General features: G+C 41.1%; 1 protein-coding gene across 2 annotated transcripts in view; it reads right to left on the minus strand.

The window, feature by feature from the left end:
- LOC144212740 (polypeptide N-acetylgalactosaminyltransferase 10-like) overlaps nt 1–18099 on the minus strand; it is a 49698-nt gene that overhangs the window by 17475 nt on the left and 14124 nt on the right. For both annotated transcript variants that reach the window (XM_077740847.1, XM_077740848.1), the window contains exons 4-5: nt 15085–15251; nt 3226–3411 (exon numbers count right to left, since the gene is read on the minus strand). In XM_077740847.1, the coding sequence (XP_077596973.1) occupies nt 3226–3411; nt 15085–15251 (353 nt within the window). The remainder of the gene's footprint in view (nt 1–3225; nt 3412–15084; nt 15252–18099) is intronic.

Raw genomic sequence — 18099 nt, forward strand, 5'->3', positions numbered from 1 at the left:
GAAGCCACTAACCAGGCTTCCGGTGCCGGCCGGCCTTCCAGGCACAGTTCTTTCTAGCACTGTTCTGCGCAGCACCGTTCTGGCCAGCGACTGCCCGCCCAGAAGTGGTAGCAATGCTCCGGCGCCCCTGGATGATGGTGCCGGCGACTGCAAGAGCGGCAAAGCTCTGGCACCCCTGGACGAGGGAGTTGGCGACCCTCCAAGCAACCAGGACTTAAAGGACTGGCACGGACGCCCGCCAGACCGGCCAGGCATTGTCATCGGCTGGCGCGGACGCCCGCCGGACCGACCTCTTCCTCGTCTCGTTTCTGGCTGGCATGGACGCCCGCCAGATCGGCCACGGCTCATCACCGGCCGGCACGGACGCCCGCCAGACCGGCCAGGCATTGTCATCGGCTGGCGCGGACGCCCGCCAGACCGACCTCTTCCTCGTCTCGTTTCTGGCTGGCATGGACGCCCGCCAGATCGGCCACGGCTCATCACCGGCCGGCACGGACGCCCGCCAGACCGGCCAGGCATTGTCATCGGCTGGCGCGGACGCCCGCCGGACCGACCTCTTCCTCGTCTCGTTTCTGGCTGGCGTGGACGCCCGCCAGATCGGTCACAGCTCATAACCGGCCGGCGCGGACGCCCGCCAGACCGGCCACGCCTTGTCCTCGGCTGGCGTGGACGCCCGCCAGATCGGCCACGGCTCATCACCGGCCGGCGCGGACGCCCGCCGGACCGGCCGCGCCTTGTCATCGGCTGGCGCGGACGCCCACCGGACAATGCCCTATCTCAAGTTTAGGAGAGTTTTAACAGGAGTGTATTGATTGATTGGGGCAGGTTGGTGGTTCGGTTTCGTCAACAGGTTGACTCTTGAGGGGGGAGGTGTTACGGCTGGCAGCCTGGACACACCAGTAGGAGGTGTTTTATCTCCAGCTCTGGCTCCACCCCTGTGACCGAGCCCTGCCCAGGCCAAACACAGCTGTAATTAATTCCCCAATCATCCCTCCTGCCCTTATTTAAAGCCTTTTCAGTAGTCAGTTCAGCCCTTGCTTCTTGCCCTTGCCTCCTTGCTTCTTGCCCTGGCCCTTGCCTTGCTGAGTTGCAGGCTTGTGAGTATGTTACTCCATTATATTTTGTATGTGTTGTTAATGATTTTGGGTTGCATAGGGGGACTTGAGATAAGTTTAGACACCCATGGGTATACATATAGTTTGTGCATTTAGACACAGTTATTCCCCTGTCTAGATTATATTACATCAGTTTAACAGTGGCATCCTTCGGTCTTATTTCCTGTATTTTGTGGGTGTTCATTTGGACACCTGTCTGGGAGGGGGTTTTACCGTGTTTATTTGAGGGTGCCACTTTAATATCTCGTGCTTCCCCTATGTTATCCCGTAGTCTGTTTTGTTGACTTTATTGTAAATAAAAATAACTGAAGGCTACTTGCCGTGTGTGTCCGAACTCATCTTTGACCGAACCTGTCTGCTGTGATAGTTGCGACTCTCTGGTATATCATACCCCAGGGGGAGTCGTAACAATATCTAAGAGAGTTTAATATCTAAGAGAGTTTAATATCTAAGAGAGTTTAATATCTAAGAGAGTTTAATATCTAAGAGAGTTTAATATCTAAGAGTTTAATATCTCAGCAGTTTAATATCTAAGTACTGTGTAATATCTAAGTACCATTTAATATCTAAGTACTGTTTAATATCTAAGGACTGTTTAATATCTAAGTACTCTTTAATATCTAAGTACTGTTTAATATCTAAGTACTGTTTAATATCTAAGTACTGTTTAATATCAAAGTACTGTTTAATATCTAAGAACTGTTTAATATCTAAGTACTGTTTAATATCGAAGTACTGTTTAATATCAAAGAACTGTTGAAACCAGCTCTGAAAATGAGAGTAATATCTAAATATCTACTTCAACAGTACTTAGATATTATACTCTCTATCTTAGATATTAAACTCTCTATCTTAGATATTAAACTCTCTATCTTAGATATTAAACTCTCTTTCATGAATATAATTTTGAGAGCTGGGTTCAACAGTAAACTCTGTCACCATATGACCGGCAACCAAAAGACCGGCGACCAAACGTCCGAGCACCGAGGTCACCTGTTGTTTCCCATGACCGGACGTTTAGTCGCTGGTCTTTTGGTCGCCGGTCCTTTGGTCGCCGGTCTTTTGGTCCTTTTTGGTCGCCGATCTTTTGGTCGCCGGTCTTTTGGTCGCCGGTCTTTTGGTCGCCGGTCTTTTGGTCGCCGGTCTTTTGGTCGCCGGTCTTTTGGTCGCCGCTCTTTTGGTCGCCGCTCTTTTGGTTGTCGGTCTTTTGGGTGTGGGTCTTTTGGTCGCCAGTCTTTTGGTCGCCGGTCTTTTGGTTGCCAGTCTTTTGGCCGCCGTTAGGGTTAGGGTTTAATACCGAAGTGCATTTGACAACCATAACCCTAACGGCGACTAACGAGGACCAAAAAAGCAGCGAGCAAAAGACCGTCGACCAAAAGACCGGCGACCAAACGTCCGAGCACCGTTTCCCCGCCCGTGGTGTATCGTCTGCGTTTGCCATGGACATGTCCAAGCATCATCATGCCCCTCATGTTTTCCCCTAATAAGTTTAGGTCAGTTACTTTGTTACTTTTTCTTGAGTTTTGTATCCTGGTTATTTAGTGAAGTTTTTGTTTATAAAAGAAAATCAAGCCCATACTCTCGATTCGCCTGGTTCCCTGCAATTGGTTTACGATTCGTAAAACCCAACATTTTGGTTGAATTGCAGAAGTAGAAGTTGATGTAAATATTGATAAAATCTTGTGAGAATCAAAAATAAAATTAAATATAATAGTATAAAAATTTAAAATAAAACAAAAAAACAAGCAGCTATATTGTGCTTTGTATCAATATAAATTATCAATAGTTAAAAATCAATCATTTCCATGTAACACATAATGCTGCCCTTTCCTGTTTCTGTGTGATGCGGCTCTGTGCACCCGATTTAGGGTTTGTAATGACAATAAAATCAAAAATAAATGCTTCGTAGCCTATTACTGTTTTAGATTCCACGTTATCATCAAGATACTGATATTTGATATGGACCAATTGGGTGTTTATACTATATTTCACTGTTTTATTTTTTCTATGTGATGACAGCATATTCTGAAAATTCACACTTTATATTGCTAATTCGATGAGCAATAGACCTGAGATGGGGTTCGCAATGATAATTAATCATGTTCCCTACCGAGTAGCGGAGGCAGCCAGTTAACGTTGGCTTCACAGTGCGAATCCAGGAATGTGATAACTTGGGCCCGGGCAGCGGCGGCACCCAGGAGCCGGGTACGGATCAGACCTTCCCTCTTCTTAGTCCTCAGGATACGTACTTTGGGCAGACGTTTCATGTACTCCTCAAGCGCCGCCTTTAGGTGCTCTGTAAAAGGGGAAGAATTAGAGGTGAGATCTTTTGCCAGAACTCGAACCCGACCTGAATTTCGGGTCGGGCCTCTGTCTCACTGAATAAAATAAGTATACTAAAAGGATGTGTGGTCTCTCTCTGTGACTTTTAAAAAAAATAATAAATGTTTATAAATATGTACATTAAAATGAGCCAGAGGATGCTCCGCACACACCACGTGACCGCCACCCTCTTAATAATTTTCCTCTCCGCAATATGGAGAAGCAGGAAGTTAAGGATAAAGTAAAGAAAGAAGAGCCTAAAAGACGGAAAGAGTGAGTTGTGGAAAAACTTCAAATTGATTGTTAAATATGCTAGAGAAACTTGCGTTGGCTTCGCTAAATGTAGAAAATGTCCCACATTGCTCTCCTCCAAGGTCAAAAAGAATGGCACCTCGATGCTGAGCGGCCATTTAAACAGTTAAACGCGTCAAACCTTTACACAGTCTTACATCTACAGTCTGACATCTACAGTCTTACATCTACAGTCTTACATCTACAGTCTTACATCTGCAGTCTTACATCTACAGTCTTACCTCTATAGTCTTACATCTACAGTCTTACATCTACAGTCTTACATCTACAGTCTTACATCTACGGTCTTACATCTACGGTCTCTACATCTACGGTCTCTACATCTACGGTCTCTACATCTGCGGTCTTACATCTGCGGTCTTACATCTACGGTCTTACATCTACGGTCTTACATCTACGGTCTTACATCTACGGTCTTACATCGACGGTCTTACATCTACGGTCTTACATCTACGGTCTTACATCTACGGTCTTACATCTACGGTCTTACATCTACGGTCTTACATCTACGGTCTTGCATCTACGGTCTTGCATCTACGGTCTTGCATCTACGGTCTTACATCTACGGTCTTACATCTACGGTCTCTACATCTACGGTCTCTACATCTGCGGTCTTACATCTGCGGTCTTACATCTACGGTCTTACATCTACGGTCTTACATCTACGGTCTTACATCGACGGTCTTACATCTACGGTCTTACATCTACGGTCTTACATCTACGGTCTTACATCTACGGTCTTACATCTACGGTCTTGCATCTACGGTCTTGCATCTACGGTCTTGCATCTACGGTCTTACATCTACGGTCTTACATCTACGGTCTTACATCTACGGTCTTACATCTACGGTCTTACATCTACGGTCTTACATCTACGGTCTTACATCTACGGTCTTACATCTACGGTCTTACATCTACGGTCTTACATCTACGGTCTTACATCTACGGTCTTACATCTACGGTCTTACATCTACGGTCTTACATCTACGGTCTTACATCTACGGTCTTACATCTACGGTCTTACATCTACGGTCTTACATCTACGGTCTTACATCTACGGTCTTACATCTACGGTCTTACATCTACGGTCTTACATCTACGGTCTTACATCTACGGTCTTACATCTACGGTCTTACATCTACGGTCTTACATCTACGGTCTTACATCTACGGTCTTACATCTACGGTCTTACATCTACGGTCTTACATCTACGGTCTTACATCTACGGTCTTACATCTACGGTCTTACATCTACGGTCTTACATCTACGGTCTTACATCTACAGTCTTACATCTACAGTCTTACATATACAGTCTTACATCTACAGTCTTACATCTACAGTCTTACATCTAGTCTTACATCTACAGTCTTACATCTACAGTCTTACATCTACAGTCTTACATCTACAGTCTTACATCTACAGTCTTACATCTACAGTCTTACATCTACAGTCTTACATCTACAGTCTTACATCTACAGTCTTACATCTACAGTCTTACATCTACAGTCTTACATCTACAGTCTTACATCTACAGTCTTACATCTACAGTCTTACATCTACAGTCTTACATCTACAGTCTTACATCTAGTCTTACATCTACAGTCTTACATCTACAGTCTTACATCTACAGTCTTACATCTAGTCTTACATCTACGGTCTTACATCTACGGTCTTACATCTACGGTCTTACATCTACGGTCTTACATCTACGGTCTTACATCTACAGTCTTACATCTACGGTCTTACATCTACGGTCTTACATCTACGGTCTTACATCTACGGTCTTACATCTACGGTCTTACATCTACGGTCTTACATCTACGGTCTTACATCTACGGTCTTACATCTACGGTCTTACATCTACGGTCTTACATCTACGGTCTTACATCTACGGTCTTACATCTACGGTCTTACATCTACGGTCTTACATCTACGGTCTTACATCTACGGTCTTACATCTACAGTCTTACATCTACAGTCTTACATCTACAGTCTTACATCTACAGTCTTACATCTACAGTCTTACATCTATTTAAAAAATTAATTGGTTCCCGGAATACACTACCCTGACTGACAGTGGAGTCTAACATGTTGAACGTCAAACTCTTTATATCAGAGTGTACCTTTGACCTCATTAAAGAATTTTCAAAATGAGTTTTGTTAGTGCTGTCTTTAAAAAAACACGCTAGCGGCTTGCATAGCCTAGCAGATAGCATAATATACGCTAGCCTAGTGTCATGCTAGCGCCTTATCGGACGAGGCGTCCAATGTATTGATAAAAAACTGAAAATATACCCGCAAATGAGACTTCGCCCTATCACACGGTGTGTTTTATAGGGGTTCCCCATGTGTGTACGTATATTCCGTGTTGCATTTCAATGTTTTTTTAATTGCTTAATAAGGGGAAATGCAATCTTTAAAAGGTCATATGCTGGACATTTTCAACTTAAATTATCTTGATGTTTATTGTTTCACTTGTTACCCACACAAAAAGTACAAAAATGCCAGTTCTGAAAAGGAGAAGACAATTTGTAAGGGTTAAGGCTGCCTAAAAAGAAAAGAAAGCTGTTCTATTAAATGGGGTGGGGGAAAAACAAAAGCATCATTAAATCCTAAATGGCAAAATAATTCTCTCGTGAGATGAGACCCCGGAAAGAAAGATGGGGATATGATCCTAGTATTTAATTTTGATTGGTTCATTCTTCGATCCCCTAATAAATTGAAATACGGCTCAAAGTGTTTACCCAACACAAGGAGGCCATTAATCACGCTAATGACCATGCGGAAAATGGCGGCAAACACATTAGTCTCAATTAATACAATGAACAATGAATTTGTTGCTCAATGAGCATCTGGAATGGCGAACAACTAAGAAATTGGCTCGGTTGGTGGATTAGAAGGCAGTTAAGTAGAAAGTCATGGTAGGTAGGAAAAAAGGTCTAAGGTAGGTTATATGTAATAAGGAAGTCAGTTAGTAAAAAGGTTGCCTGGTAAGAACCTCCAGAAGCTAAGTAAATGAGTGCAAAATCTCAAACCACAGATGCTCCATTGTGTTTTACTGTCTGCGGACGCATGTGTTTACACAACAGGATTAACACAGGACTCTCAGCATGAGCACAATGAGCTCAGAATTCATCTCTGGATGCTTGGCGTTACACATTAAAAAAATAAAAAGAGGAAGAGGATCTAAATCCTACTACTTTAACTGTGTCCAGATGAAAAGCTCAATAGGAAGCACCATTGACTGTAGTTCCTAACTTCTTAATGATTCTTTGGAATAAGATAATACATATTTGCGGACCAATTAGATAATTTCCAGAGGAACACTAGTTGCGAATTAATGTTATAACTTAATAACGAGGAGAGAGAACGTGACGCGGTCAAAACAGCGGCTGTTGTTTACACTGCGGGTGAAGTATCACCCTTAGACAATGACATTAGAATCGATCTGTCCCGACTAACACCGGCTCGACATCTCTCTGAAGTGCTATAGCCCAATTATCTGCTTTTGTCGCGTTGCATCCCGCCTTCACCGTCGCACTGTGCCGAGCGCCATTACCTCATTATCGCAGCTGCACACATGCACATGACGACGTCCTCGCACACCCTGATAAATTAACATGCTCAACATTTGCTGATTTTTCCCCACAGTTGTTTCACCTCATTCCTTCCATCCATTTCTCATTGCCATTATCCACATGGCTTAAGGTTGCCGCAAGTGGCTCTTGACAGCAGCTTCCTTGACATCACAGCTCCACCCATTACACACTAATTAAACCATCTTGAAGATGACAATCCCTTCATTAAATTTCTATTGGTCATTTACAGCGCTAAAGGGATGGCAGGATTTCAGGAAAACTTGAAACACACCGTATTTTCTCGCGTATAAGCCATATTTGTAACTCAAAAAGGTGATGACTAATTTAAGAGTACAGCTTATATGTGCAAAAAACTTACTGTACTTTTTTCACCGGTAGATGTAACATTTACTAATTGTTAGTTATTTTCTGTTTTGCAGTACGAAAACAACCATTACTGGATGAATGAATTTCTTTCAATATTGACCCTAATAATGTGCTTTTGATTCATACATTATCTTGAAAATACCATTTGTGATAATTTTTCACAAGATTTTCCATTCAAAGTAACATTTAAAACTATGAATATGGTGGTCTGTTAGGATTATTAGTCTTACATCACTATATATTTGCTTGCAATGAAGAACACTTTGCTTTACTTATCTTATTAGTCTTTCATTATTATGTATTTGCTCGCAATGAAGAACGCTTTGCTTTACTTAGCTTATTAACATTAGAAAAGTCATTTTAGTACATCAGCTTGCAACCGTGTAAATGCTTGCTCCTGAGTTAGCCCAAACAACATGAAGGTCACTCGTTTCTCCAGCTGGAATTCGCACAAGATTCTTCAACCTGCTCCCTTGGGGAGATCCGGAGGACTTTCAATTGTTTTGAGAACTGAGATCCCTGTTGTAAAATCTTATGCAATAAATAGCAAGAGAGGCGTCGAACAGCAGAATGAACCTTGGACGAAGACGCGTCAAGTACAATGTCTCTCGTGCAAGAACACCTCAGATGAGTCTCATGGCTCTCTTATTTGTGCGTGCATTTGGGAATACCTATTGGTGAACCTATCAAGGTGAAAATTGTGAATAAATATGGTAATATTTGAATTTATAGGTTGGCAGTTATGTCCTTAAAGCAAATGGCAAATACAAATTCATAAAAAACTTTGACTCATGGTAACAATACTGTCCAGCAATCAAACTGCTTTTTATCACTTAGAAATTGGCCCCTAATCTCTGACCTAGTTTATGATCCCCTAAGTAATTTTGAAAGGTAACTCATGTCAAGAGGTGAAATCTAACATACCGTAAAAATTTAAAAACTGTTGCAGAATCACAACTCACCCCAAGGCTGTGTGCTGAGCCCACAACTCTACTCGCTCTCCACGCACAACTGCAGATCCACGCACCCTGAGAATATCATTGTAAAATTTCCAGACGATTCAACATCGATGATCACAGGGGAGAATGAGACGGCCTAAAGAGATGAGGTCCTCAGACTCAGCTAGTGGTGCGCTCTCAACAACTTGGCACTTAACGTCTCCAAAACCCGAGAGCTCAGCCTGGACTTCCGACGGAACCAAGACGCTCCGTCCTCCCAGTATATCAACGGCGAATATGTGAAGCAGGTGGAGACTTTCAAATTACAGGGGGTCCACATCTCTGCTGATCTCACTTGGGCGGCAAACACCACAGCACTCGTCAAGAAGGCGCATCAGAGGCTATATTTCTTGAGAGTACTCAGGAAGGAGCAACTCAATACCAACATTCTGGTGACCTTCTAGTGGTCTGCCATTAAGAGCATGCTGACCTATGCTGTGTCAGTGTGGCACTCGAGCTGCACAGAAGCCGCCAGGAAAAGACTGCAGAGGGTGATGAACAGCCCGAAAGATCCTCAACTGCCCTCTACCTACCCTGCCCAGGTTTTTAGAAGGACAATACACATCTCAGCCTCCACGACTCCAACCTGTTGCCCACTGCCAAGGGCTACATGGCCATAACAGCAAAGACAAACCGACTCAAGGGCAGTTTCTTCCTAAGAGCCGTCACCATACTCAACTCGAGTTCTGCACCTAGGACCTAATCAAGACTTATTGCTAGCCTCTTTAGTGATTTTGTACCACTTGTTCATGTGACTTCATATCTGTGTTGACTACTACTTACTGTGACGTGAAAAAGTATTTTGCCATCTACCTTATTTCAGTGGGGTTATTTCTGAGTTTTTTTTTCATATTTCTCACACACACACAGGTTTCAGAACGTGAAATCAATTTTTGTATGACACAGAGACAACCAAAGGAAAGAGAAAATGCAGTTTCTAGATTTAAACCCCATGAATTCCAATCTAAATATTTCCATTTGGCAAATGTCAAAAATTCCCCATCTTAAATTTCCATGAAACTTTGTTAGGAGATTTCACACCCTGATCTACACAAAATGAGAGCTAATGTTGACGTGTATGCTGCTCGCACAAGATAGAGCCCAGGCCAGAGATTTTTTTGTATTAACCCATATTTGTTTAAACTTATAACCATTTGTTCAGAGAAAAACAGTTGAATGATTGTTAAAGTTTGTGTAGATTTTAACTGAACATACCGTATGACTCAATTAAACCTCAACTGTGCTTGATTGTGGATCATCACCATGGCAACAGGCTAGAAGCAAATCCACGTCGACAACCGCCAGTTTGAAGTAGCCAACTAATTTGTACCTTTAAATTGACTGGCAGAAAGCTGTTTAACAATCAAGAAACTAATGGTGTATGTATTATGATTTGCTTCGGTTTCAAACAAAGACAAAACATACTTATATTGTGAAACATGGTGGATTATCAAAAAAAAAGGACATGAGATAAGTAACACACCCGCTTGTCCTCCTTTTTTACATTGTCATTTTGTTGGCGTAGCCATAAAGCATTCCTGTTTCATGAAGAAAGGCTTCTCTCCTTCATAATGCCTATTTATAATAGAGGCCTTTCAACAGAATGGGCCATTGATTTGTGAGGCATTCCGCACAGAAACGGTTTAGCAAATATACCACCCTCCTTCTCTGTTCCCACAAGCTCCCTCTATCCACGACACTGACATTCCTCAGGCAGTCTCTCATCCAGAAAGAAGCATCGATTGAAGTGCACGTTCTGCTTGGGTGTCTGAGGCTTAATTACAGTTGGAATGAGATCTAATCAAAGGGCAGTGGCCTTGGGAGGGAACATCACAGCCGACAGTCCGCGGGGGTTAAAGGCTCAACAATGTAGCTCAGAAATGTTCGCGCATCCGACCAAAAGTCCACATTTTGGTTTGTAAAGAGCGAGAAACAAATGTTCATATTTTTTTTCGCCAAATAAAACAACTAAAATGAAAAATAAAATACTTTGCTTTCCAACAAAATTTGAAAGAGAAAAATCACATTCGTCTATGACTTTGCTATAACAAAGAAAAAAAACGAGTTTTCTTCCATGAAATGGAGGAACATGTTTATGATTGGACAGCAACGATCATTAAAATGACAATGTCAATGGTTGTTTTTTTTTTGTTCTTAATGTTCTCATTCCAACTTCTGATTGAGCTAGAACAGGGGGCCACATTGATTTCTAAAATTTGACAGATGGGCCGGGTCAGCACAAGATACGATACATTTAAAAAACTGCATCCGTTAACAATTTTTCTAAATTGGATTAAAACAACTGGATCAAAAGCCCAAATTGTCCGTTTTTACAGATCTAAAGCAATGTTTATTTGAGCTTTTTTCTTTGTAATGGAAAATGTCTTTTAATCATGATTTTTATTTCAAATGGAAACAAAATATTTTTTTAAGGTGGAAAATCGAAAATATTTGTATATTTATTTTTAGATTTTACAAAATGCTTTTTGAACTAAAAACACAATAGAAAAAAATTGATTGAAAATATTGCTATGATTGATTTTAAAAAGTGGAAAATCAGGAAATGTAATGTACATCTATAACCACCCTTAATTTGTGGCCAGCCAACCGTATGGCACAAGAACACAAACAATCATTCACACTCAAACTCATACCTAGGGGATATTTACAGAATCCAATCAGCCTACCATGCATGTTTTTGAAATGTGGGAAGAAACCAGAGGACCTGAAGAAAAACCCATGCAGGCGACTATTAGAATATGGAAATCATACAAGACCACTGATAATCTCCCTAGATCAGCGTCTCCATGCAAGATCTTACCCCGTGGCATCAAAATGATAAAAAGAACGATGAGCAAAAATCCCAGAACCACACGGGAGGGGGGACCTAGTGAATGACCTACAGAGGGCTGGGACCACAGTAACAAAGGCTACTATCAGTAACACAATGTGCCGCCAGCGTCTCAAATCCTTCACTGCCAGACGTGTCCCCCTGCTGAAGCCAGTACACATCCAGTCCCGTCTGCGGTTCGCTATAGAGCATTTGAATGATCCAGGAGCGGACTGGGAGAATGTGTTATGGTCTGGGAAAAAAGACAACCTCCCTGAGCGTACTGAATGCAAATGTGAGCGACATCATCATTACTCGCTGTGGGCACACCAGTATCACACCTGCCATAAGCAGGTGCATGTCAATGTTTCCTCTAATTTTTCATGTAAAACATGCTGTAAAACACAAAAAAACACGAGAGTGAACAGAACTTCTGCCACTGGCTGCCGCGTAAACGCCGCCATCATGAGGAAAGGGGTATAGTAAAATTTAAAAAATTTAAAAGTTTGGAATTTATTTACTGCGTGCCATAGGATTGCTGCTGCGCAGAGAAGACGAGAGTAGTGCGCAATTGCGCACGCGCACAACTTAGAGGGAACATTGGATGAAACCAAAATAGGTTTTCGTGTTTCAATGAGAAAGAATACTGAATTGCATCCGGAGAACAACATACCCACTGTGAAGCATGGGGGTGGAAACATCATGCTTTGGGGCCGTTTTTTCTGCAAAGGGACCAGGACAACTGATCTGTGTAAAGGAAATAATGAATGGGGCCATGTATCGAGAAATTTTGAGTGAAAATCTCCTTCCAACAGCAAGGACATTGAAGATGAGATGTGGCTGGGTCTTTCAGCATGACATTGATCCCAAACACACAACCAGGGCAACAAAGGAGTGGCTTCGTAAGAAGCATTCCAAGGTACTGGAATGGCCTAGCCAGTCTCCAGATGTTAACCCCATCGAAAATCTGTGAAGGGAAGAAAGTCTGTGTTGCCCAACGACAGCTTCAAAAAGCACTGCTCTAGAGGAGATTTGCATGAAGGAAAGGGCCAAAATACCAGTGTGTGAAAAGCTTGTGAAGAGTTACCGAAAACGTTTAGCGTCCGTTATTGCTAACAAAGGGGACATAATAAAGTATTGAGATGAACTTTAGGTATCGACCAAATACTTATTTCCCACCATGATTTGCAAATAAATTCTTTTAGAAATCAAACAATGTGATTTTCTGGGGGGGGTTTCCACATTCTGTCTGTCATGGTTGAGGTTTACCCATGTTGACAATTAGAGTCCTCTCTAATCTTTTCAAATGGGAGAACGTGTACAATTGGTGGCTGACTAAATACTTATATAGTTTTCAACCCGGAAGGACGGCGAGCACAATAATTCAGTGCTCGCAGAACTCCAGCCGCTATATGTTGGCGTCAACAGAGCATTCAAAGCTAGACTGCCAATTGTGTGGGAGCAGTGGATGACAGAAGGCAAACACATGTTCACCAAGACGGGGAGACAGCGCCGGACGACGATACACCACTATCTGCCACTAAATGCATGGGCTGATATATCAGTCTCAACTGTGGTCTGAGCTTTTAGGAAGGCAAGAATTGCTGACTTGATTAATGACGACTTTGATGAGACGGATGCTGCATTCGCCCAGCTGTTCAACATAAGTTATTATGCCATTGCTCTGTCAAGAAAATACTAACACTTTACATCGGAGAAAATACTAAAACAGTTGTTTATTCATGTTGGGAGTGAAGGGAATTTTCAGAAAGCTGATTTGTAATCTATTAAGTACGGCTGACCTACCTGACTTTTTGGTCGACATCCCTTCTAGTGCAGCACCGTCTAATGGATGCATGTTAACATAAACCCTGCCTCGACTGTAGTGCCTTATAATGCAGTGTGCCTTAAATGTGGAAAAGCTATAAAATGTCATTCATTGAAGGTGCACCTTATAATGCGGTGTGCCTTGTCGTGTGGAAAATGCGGTACAAATTGCACTGAATAAAACAAAATTCACGAACAACAGTAAGAAGCAAGGGAGATTGCCTCAATTTATTCAGTCTAGATTCAAAGTGCGAATAAGTAAATACAGTGCTACCCTAAGATACGAGCTTAACTCGTTCAAGGACTGAGCTCGTATGTAGATATTCTCGTAACTCTACTGAACGTTTCCCATTGAAATGAACTAAAAACAAATTAATTTGTTCCAACCCTCTGACAAAACACCAATAACAGGATATTGGATTGGAAAAAAACATGTTTAATTTCTTCTAATTTGCCATCTATTAACAAAGTAACATAATTAGCGGTTTAATATTACTAAAATGTGTTTAATAGAACTAAAATTACACAGATTTTGTGGAGGGTAGGGAGGGAGGGACATAGAGGGAGACATAGAGGGTGGATAGGATGTTGAGCAAGGGAGATCTTACAATACAGGACAAAAGACTAGAAAGCAGCATAGAAACAATGAGGCTTACAGACGTAGCATAGGTGTTTTCTAATATATTGTTATAATCATTTGTTTCAGGTGTACTGTAATTTCTTTTGTATAAAAATGGATTTAGTGTTCAAAAAGTCTATTTCCAAACTTAAGTCTTGAAAAATGGCCATTTCATATTCGGGCCAATACGTTAAATTGCACTTGTGTCCAAATCTTTTAGTGGACAAAGAAGGCTATCCTACTTGACAATAGGGTTTACCTATATATAGATAGATCCAAGGTCCAAAGTCAGCCATTCAAAGGCATTGGAAAAACATGCATTAGCAACCAAAACAACAATGTATTCGTTTTTTTTGTTTGGCCTCAATATGCAAACTTGATGTTGTCCCCAAAAAAAATGTGTGCATGTCGTTCTTTTTCCAGACCCAGAAAAATAACAATTTTGCGTTTCTGCTTTGTATTCATTAGAAATTATATGAGAATCCTGGGTGGGTGGGCCATTTCCATTTTATATAAAAAGCCAAAAATAGTTACTTAGCATTCAAATGTAAATGACGCTTGCTTAATGATGTGAGGTTGAGCCAAGTGCTTCTTGTTTATGAGCCATTGCTCACATTAGCTTTGGCTTAATGGATTGTTTTAATGGAATGTTTGCTTTAACTAAATCAGCCACGTCGGACAAAGTTACCATTAATATTTAGGATTTAAAATAGGGCTTTTCTCAATTATTGTAAATCAATCTAAAAGCAAAAAAGTTGTGCAACTCACACTTGGAATGAAATAGCACAATAAGTAGTTTGTGTGATCTTAAAGTTATGCTTCAAAGCCCCCCTCCAATAAAGAAAAAACACAGCGTTGTCATTTTTGGACAGTGTAAAAATGGTTAATATCTCAGTGACGCCTCCGCTGTAAAGATGCATGATTCACCCTTTCTGGGAGCAGCAAGAGGTTTTAATTTCAGCCTCTGATATGCGTTAAATGGGTCTAAGGCGGCGGAACATCTCATTACCGTGGAGACGAGAGGTAAACGCATCCATCAATGAGGGGTCGAGACAGAAATCTCAAATTGATGAGAGATTTATCAAGAAGGGAGTACCTTTATCACTGAAATCATCCACCAGGATGACCTCGGCGATTAGCTGCGGAGGCGAGCGGTTGAGGACGCTATGGACGGTTCTCAAAAGCGATGACCAGCCCTCATTGTGGAATGGGATGATTACGCTGGTGTTAGGCAGCTTCTCAGCATACAGCTTCTCTTTACAACTACACACAGACATGAAACCTCATTACAGTTTAGCATTGGAATAATTTGTTAATCAGAATTATTTAAATGTTGAACAGCGCTTCCCTTTCCACATTTGTACCCTATTACAAATTCAAGTCTCACACTCTATATTCAGAAACTCAATTACTTCCATATCACTTTATTTTAGCATTAGCTCTTCAGTAAACAATCAATTGCTCTCCAGTTAAAGGCAAGTAAAGACTCACTGAATCGCTTGACCATCAAATACATTTCTATTTTGTCAACATTTCCTTCAATGAGTACAGATGAAGCGTGAAAGAAACATTTTGTTGGAAAGGCGTCCTACCAATCTATGTTGGTATAGTAGTGATTCTTTAAAAAAGGGGCATTTTTGTCTTTGTGATGATCATCTGCTGATGTTATGCAAATACAGTGTGTAACTAATATTTCTGAAATAAATGGGCACCACCTTATTATCATATCAGGAAGTTAAAGAATAGAAGATAAACGCTGGTCATGACCAATCACAACAGAAAAAGTTTCAGCGACAATGAGCTAAATATGGGATGAGATAATGTTTTCGGTTGTATGACCTAACAACTGAATTCAAATATGACCGCCAGAGGAGAGAATCGTGTTGTGATAGACAAGCGATAGCTCATCATGGTGAATTCCAACAACTAGATGTGCCACGGGGGAAGGGGGTCTGCATCTGTTGACATTCTGTATGTCTATGCATTTCAATGAAACATCAGCCAAAATGTCAGCCGCAATGTTGTATTAACAACAGAGCAATCAAACACTGCAGAGAGGATCAGGGACTGGGTCTGTGTCAGCCATGACTGACATGTAGCTGAAATTTTTGCACCAAAACAGCCAAATGAAAGTCGCTTCAGGTCAAAGTAGGTTGGCTTTTTTTTTTAGATTCATCATCAATATCATCCCACAACAGTCCTTTGGTAGTAAATGGTAGAAATGGCAAATGAGATTCTGCTTTTAAGAAAAGGGTCATGTGTCCAGGGATGAGCTTTTAGTGTATCAGAATGTTTAGGATTGATACGGTAGGATTCTGAGTTGAAATACTAGCTAGTGCTGGTCTTTAAGACAGAGTAACAGGAGCTTGTGGCATTCGATTCTGCTGAAAGGAGTACTGATTCTATTTCAACCCTTATTGTATTAATATCACCATATCAACCATCATTCCCTGTTCTTTCTTTACTATTTTGACAATACCCTTCTGAATTTGTTCATTGATTAAAAGCATTATTCTTTTAAGGAATATATATTCAATCATTTGTTTAGGTGCTCATAACCATGTATATACGAAGTACTTCCAGGCAACAGACACCCAACCGCTTTATGTACAGTGTGTGAGGATAGTTTTTCATGCATATTCATATTTTCATATTTTCTGTGCAATTAGTACATTTCTGGGGGTTTGTCAGTTCGGATCCTAGTCCAAGTGTGTTGCGGGAGCTGGTGGACAGTGGCACTTCTACCGGTTCTGCATGTTCGATCTACTTTGTGACCTTTGTGGTTTTGGTTACCTCCATCGTTCGAAGTTCTCTCAACCATAGATATTAGGTCATTTACAACCTCGACTCTCATTCTTGTTCTGCAACAATTTATTTCATAATATGTGGTCTTTTAGAATGGAAACATAAAGTTAAAACTCTTGCATGCTCTGATAAAGATGGCCATGGACTAATTTGTAGTGTGAAGTAAAAATAAAAAATCCCCTCGTTCACACTCAATAATTAAAGCTTTGATTTACAAGCAGCACTGTTATCTATCTGACAATTTGAAAGCAGTTATCTTTTCCCTTGACAGTGGAAGATTTTACTTTACTGAGCAAAAATAAATGTCAAGTAGGTTACAACACCAGACACAGGATCAGTGTTGATGAAAACAATGTCCAGTGTCAATTGATTTTCTATAAGATATCTCTAAAGGTGGCCGCCTCGTGATGTAGAGCAGGGGTGTCCAAACTTTTTGCAAAGAGGGCCAGATTTGGTAAGGTGAAAATGTGTGCGGGCCGACTTTTTGCCTGACATTCTTTGAACCATTAACATTAAATGCAAATTAACTTTTTGGGATTTTTTTTAATTACAAATGGCATACTTTTACTTTTACATTTTTTTTACATTTAGGTTTTTACCGAAATCACAAACCACAAAAAATTAAGAAAACTATCATGTGAAACATCACATATTATTCACTATTATATGCTCACTGTAGGAACAGTGCTGAAAACAAAACAATGATCACTGCATATTCAAACTGTGATTTTGACCATCACAAAAAAAATAATGAACTGAGATTTAAGAATTTATTCAACTCAGAGGACTTAACAAATATCTTGCCTGCACTAATGTGAAGGGTGATACTGGGATCTTGACTGCAGTATGTAGTCCAGGTCTTCATCGCACGCTAACGAGAAAAAGTCAAACTCAGTTCCTTTTGCCTCTAACTGTCTCTTAATATCTAATGAAACGTCTTCAATTCTCCGTGCCACAGTATTACGAGCCAGGCAAATATTGGCAAACTCTTGCTTCTTCGCGGGACAAATTTTCTCAACCATTTTCATTACACAGTCTTTAATAAATTCACCGTCACTGAAAGGTTTGCAGTGCTTTGCAATTAGCGTTGCCACTTCGTAGCTTGCCTTTGTGGCATTTTCATTTGACTCACGGGCTCTTGTGAAAAAGCTTTGCTGTGCCGTTAAAACAGCTTCCAGTTGCTTCACTTTTTCACCGCGTTCGTTCCCAGTTAGCTTGTCGTAGCTAGCATGTTTCGTCTGGTAGTGCCTCTTAATTTTGAATTCCTTGAAAACAGCCACAGTCTCTTGGCAAATTAGGCAGACAC

This window comes from Stigmatopora nigra, chromosome 19 (assembly GCF_051989575.1).
Source record: "Stigmatopora nigra isolate UIUO_SnigA chromosome 19, RoL_Snig_1.1, whole genome shotgun sequence".
Taxonomy (NCBI): Eukaryota; Metazoa; Chordata; class Actinopteri; order Syngnathiformes; family Syngnathidae; genus Stigmatopora; species Stigmatopora nigra.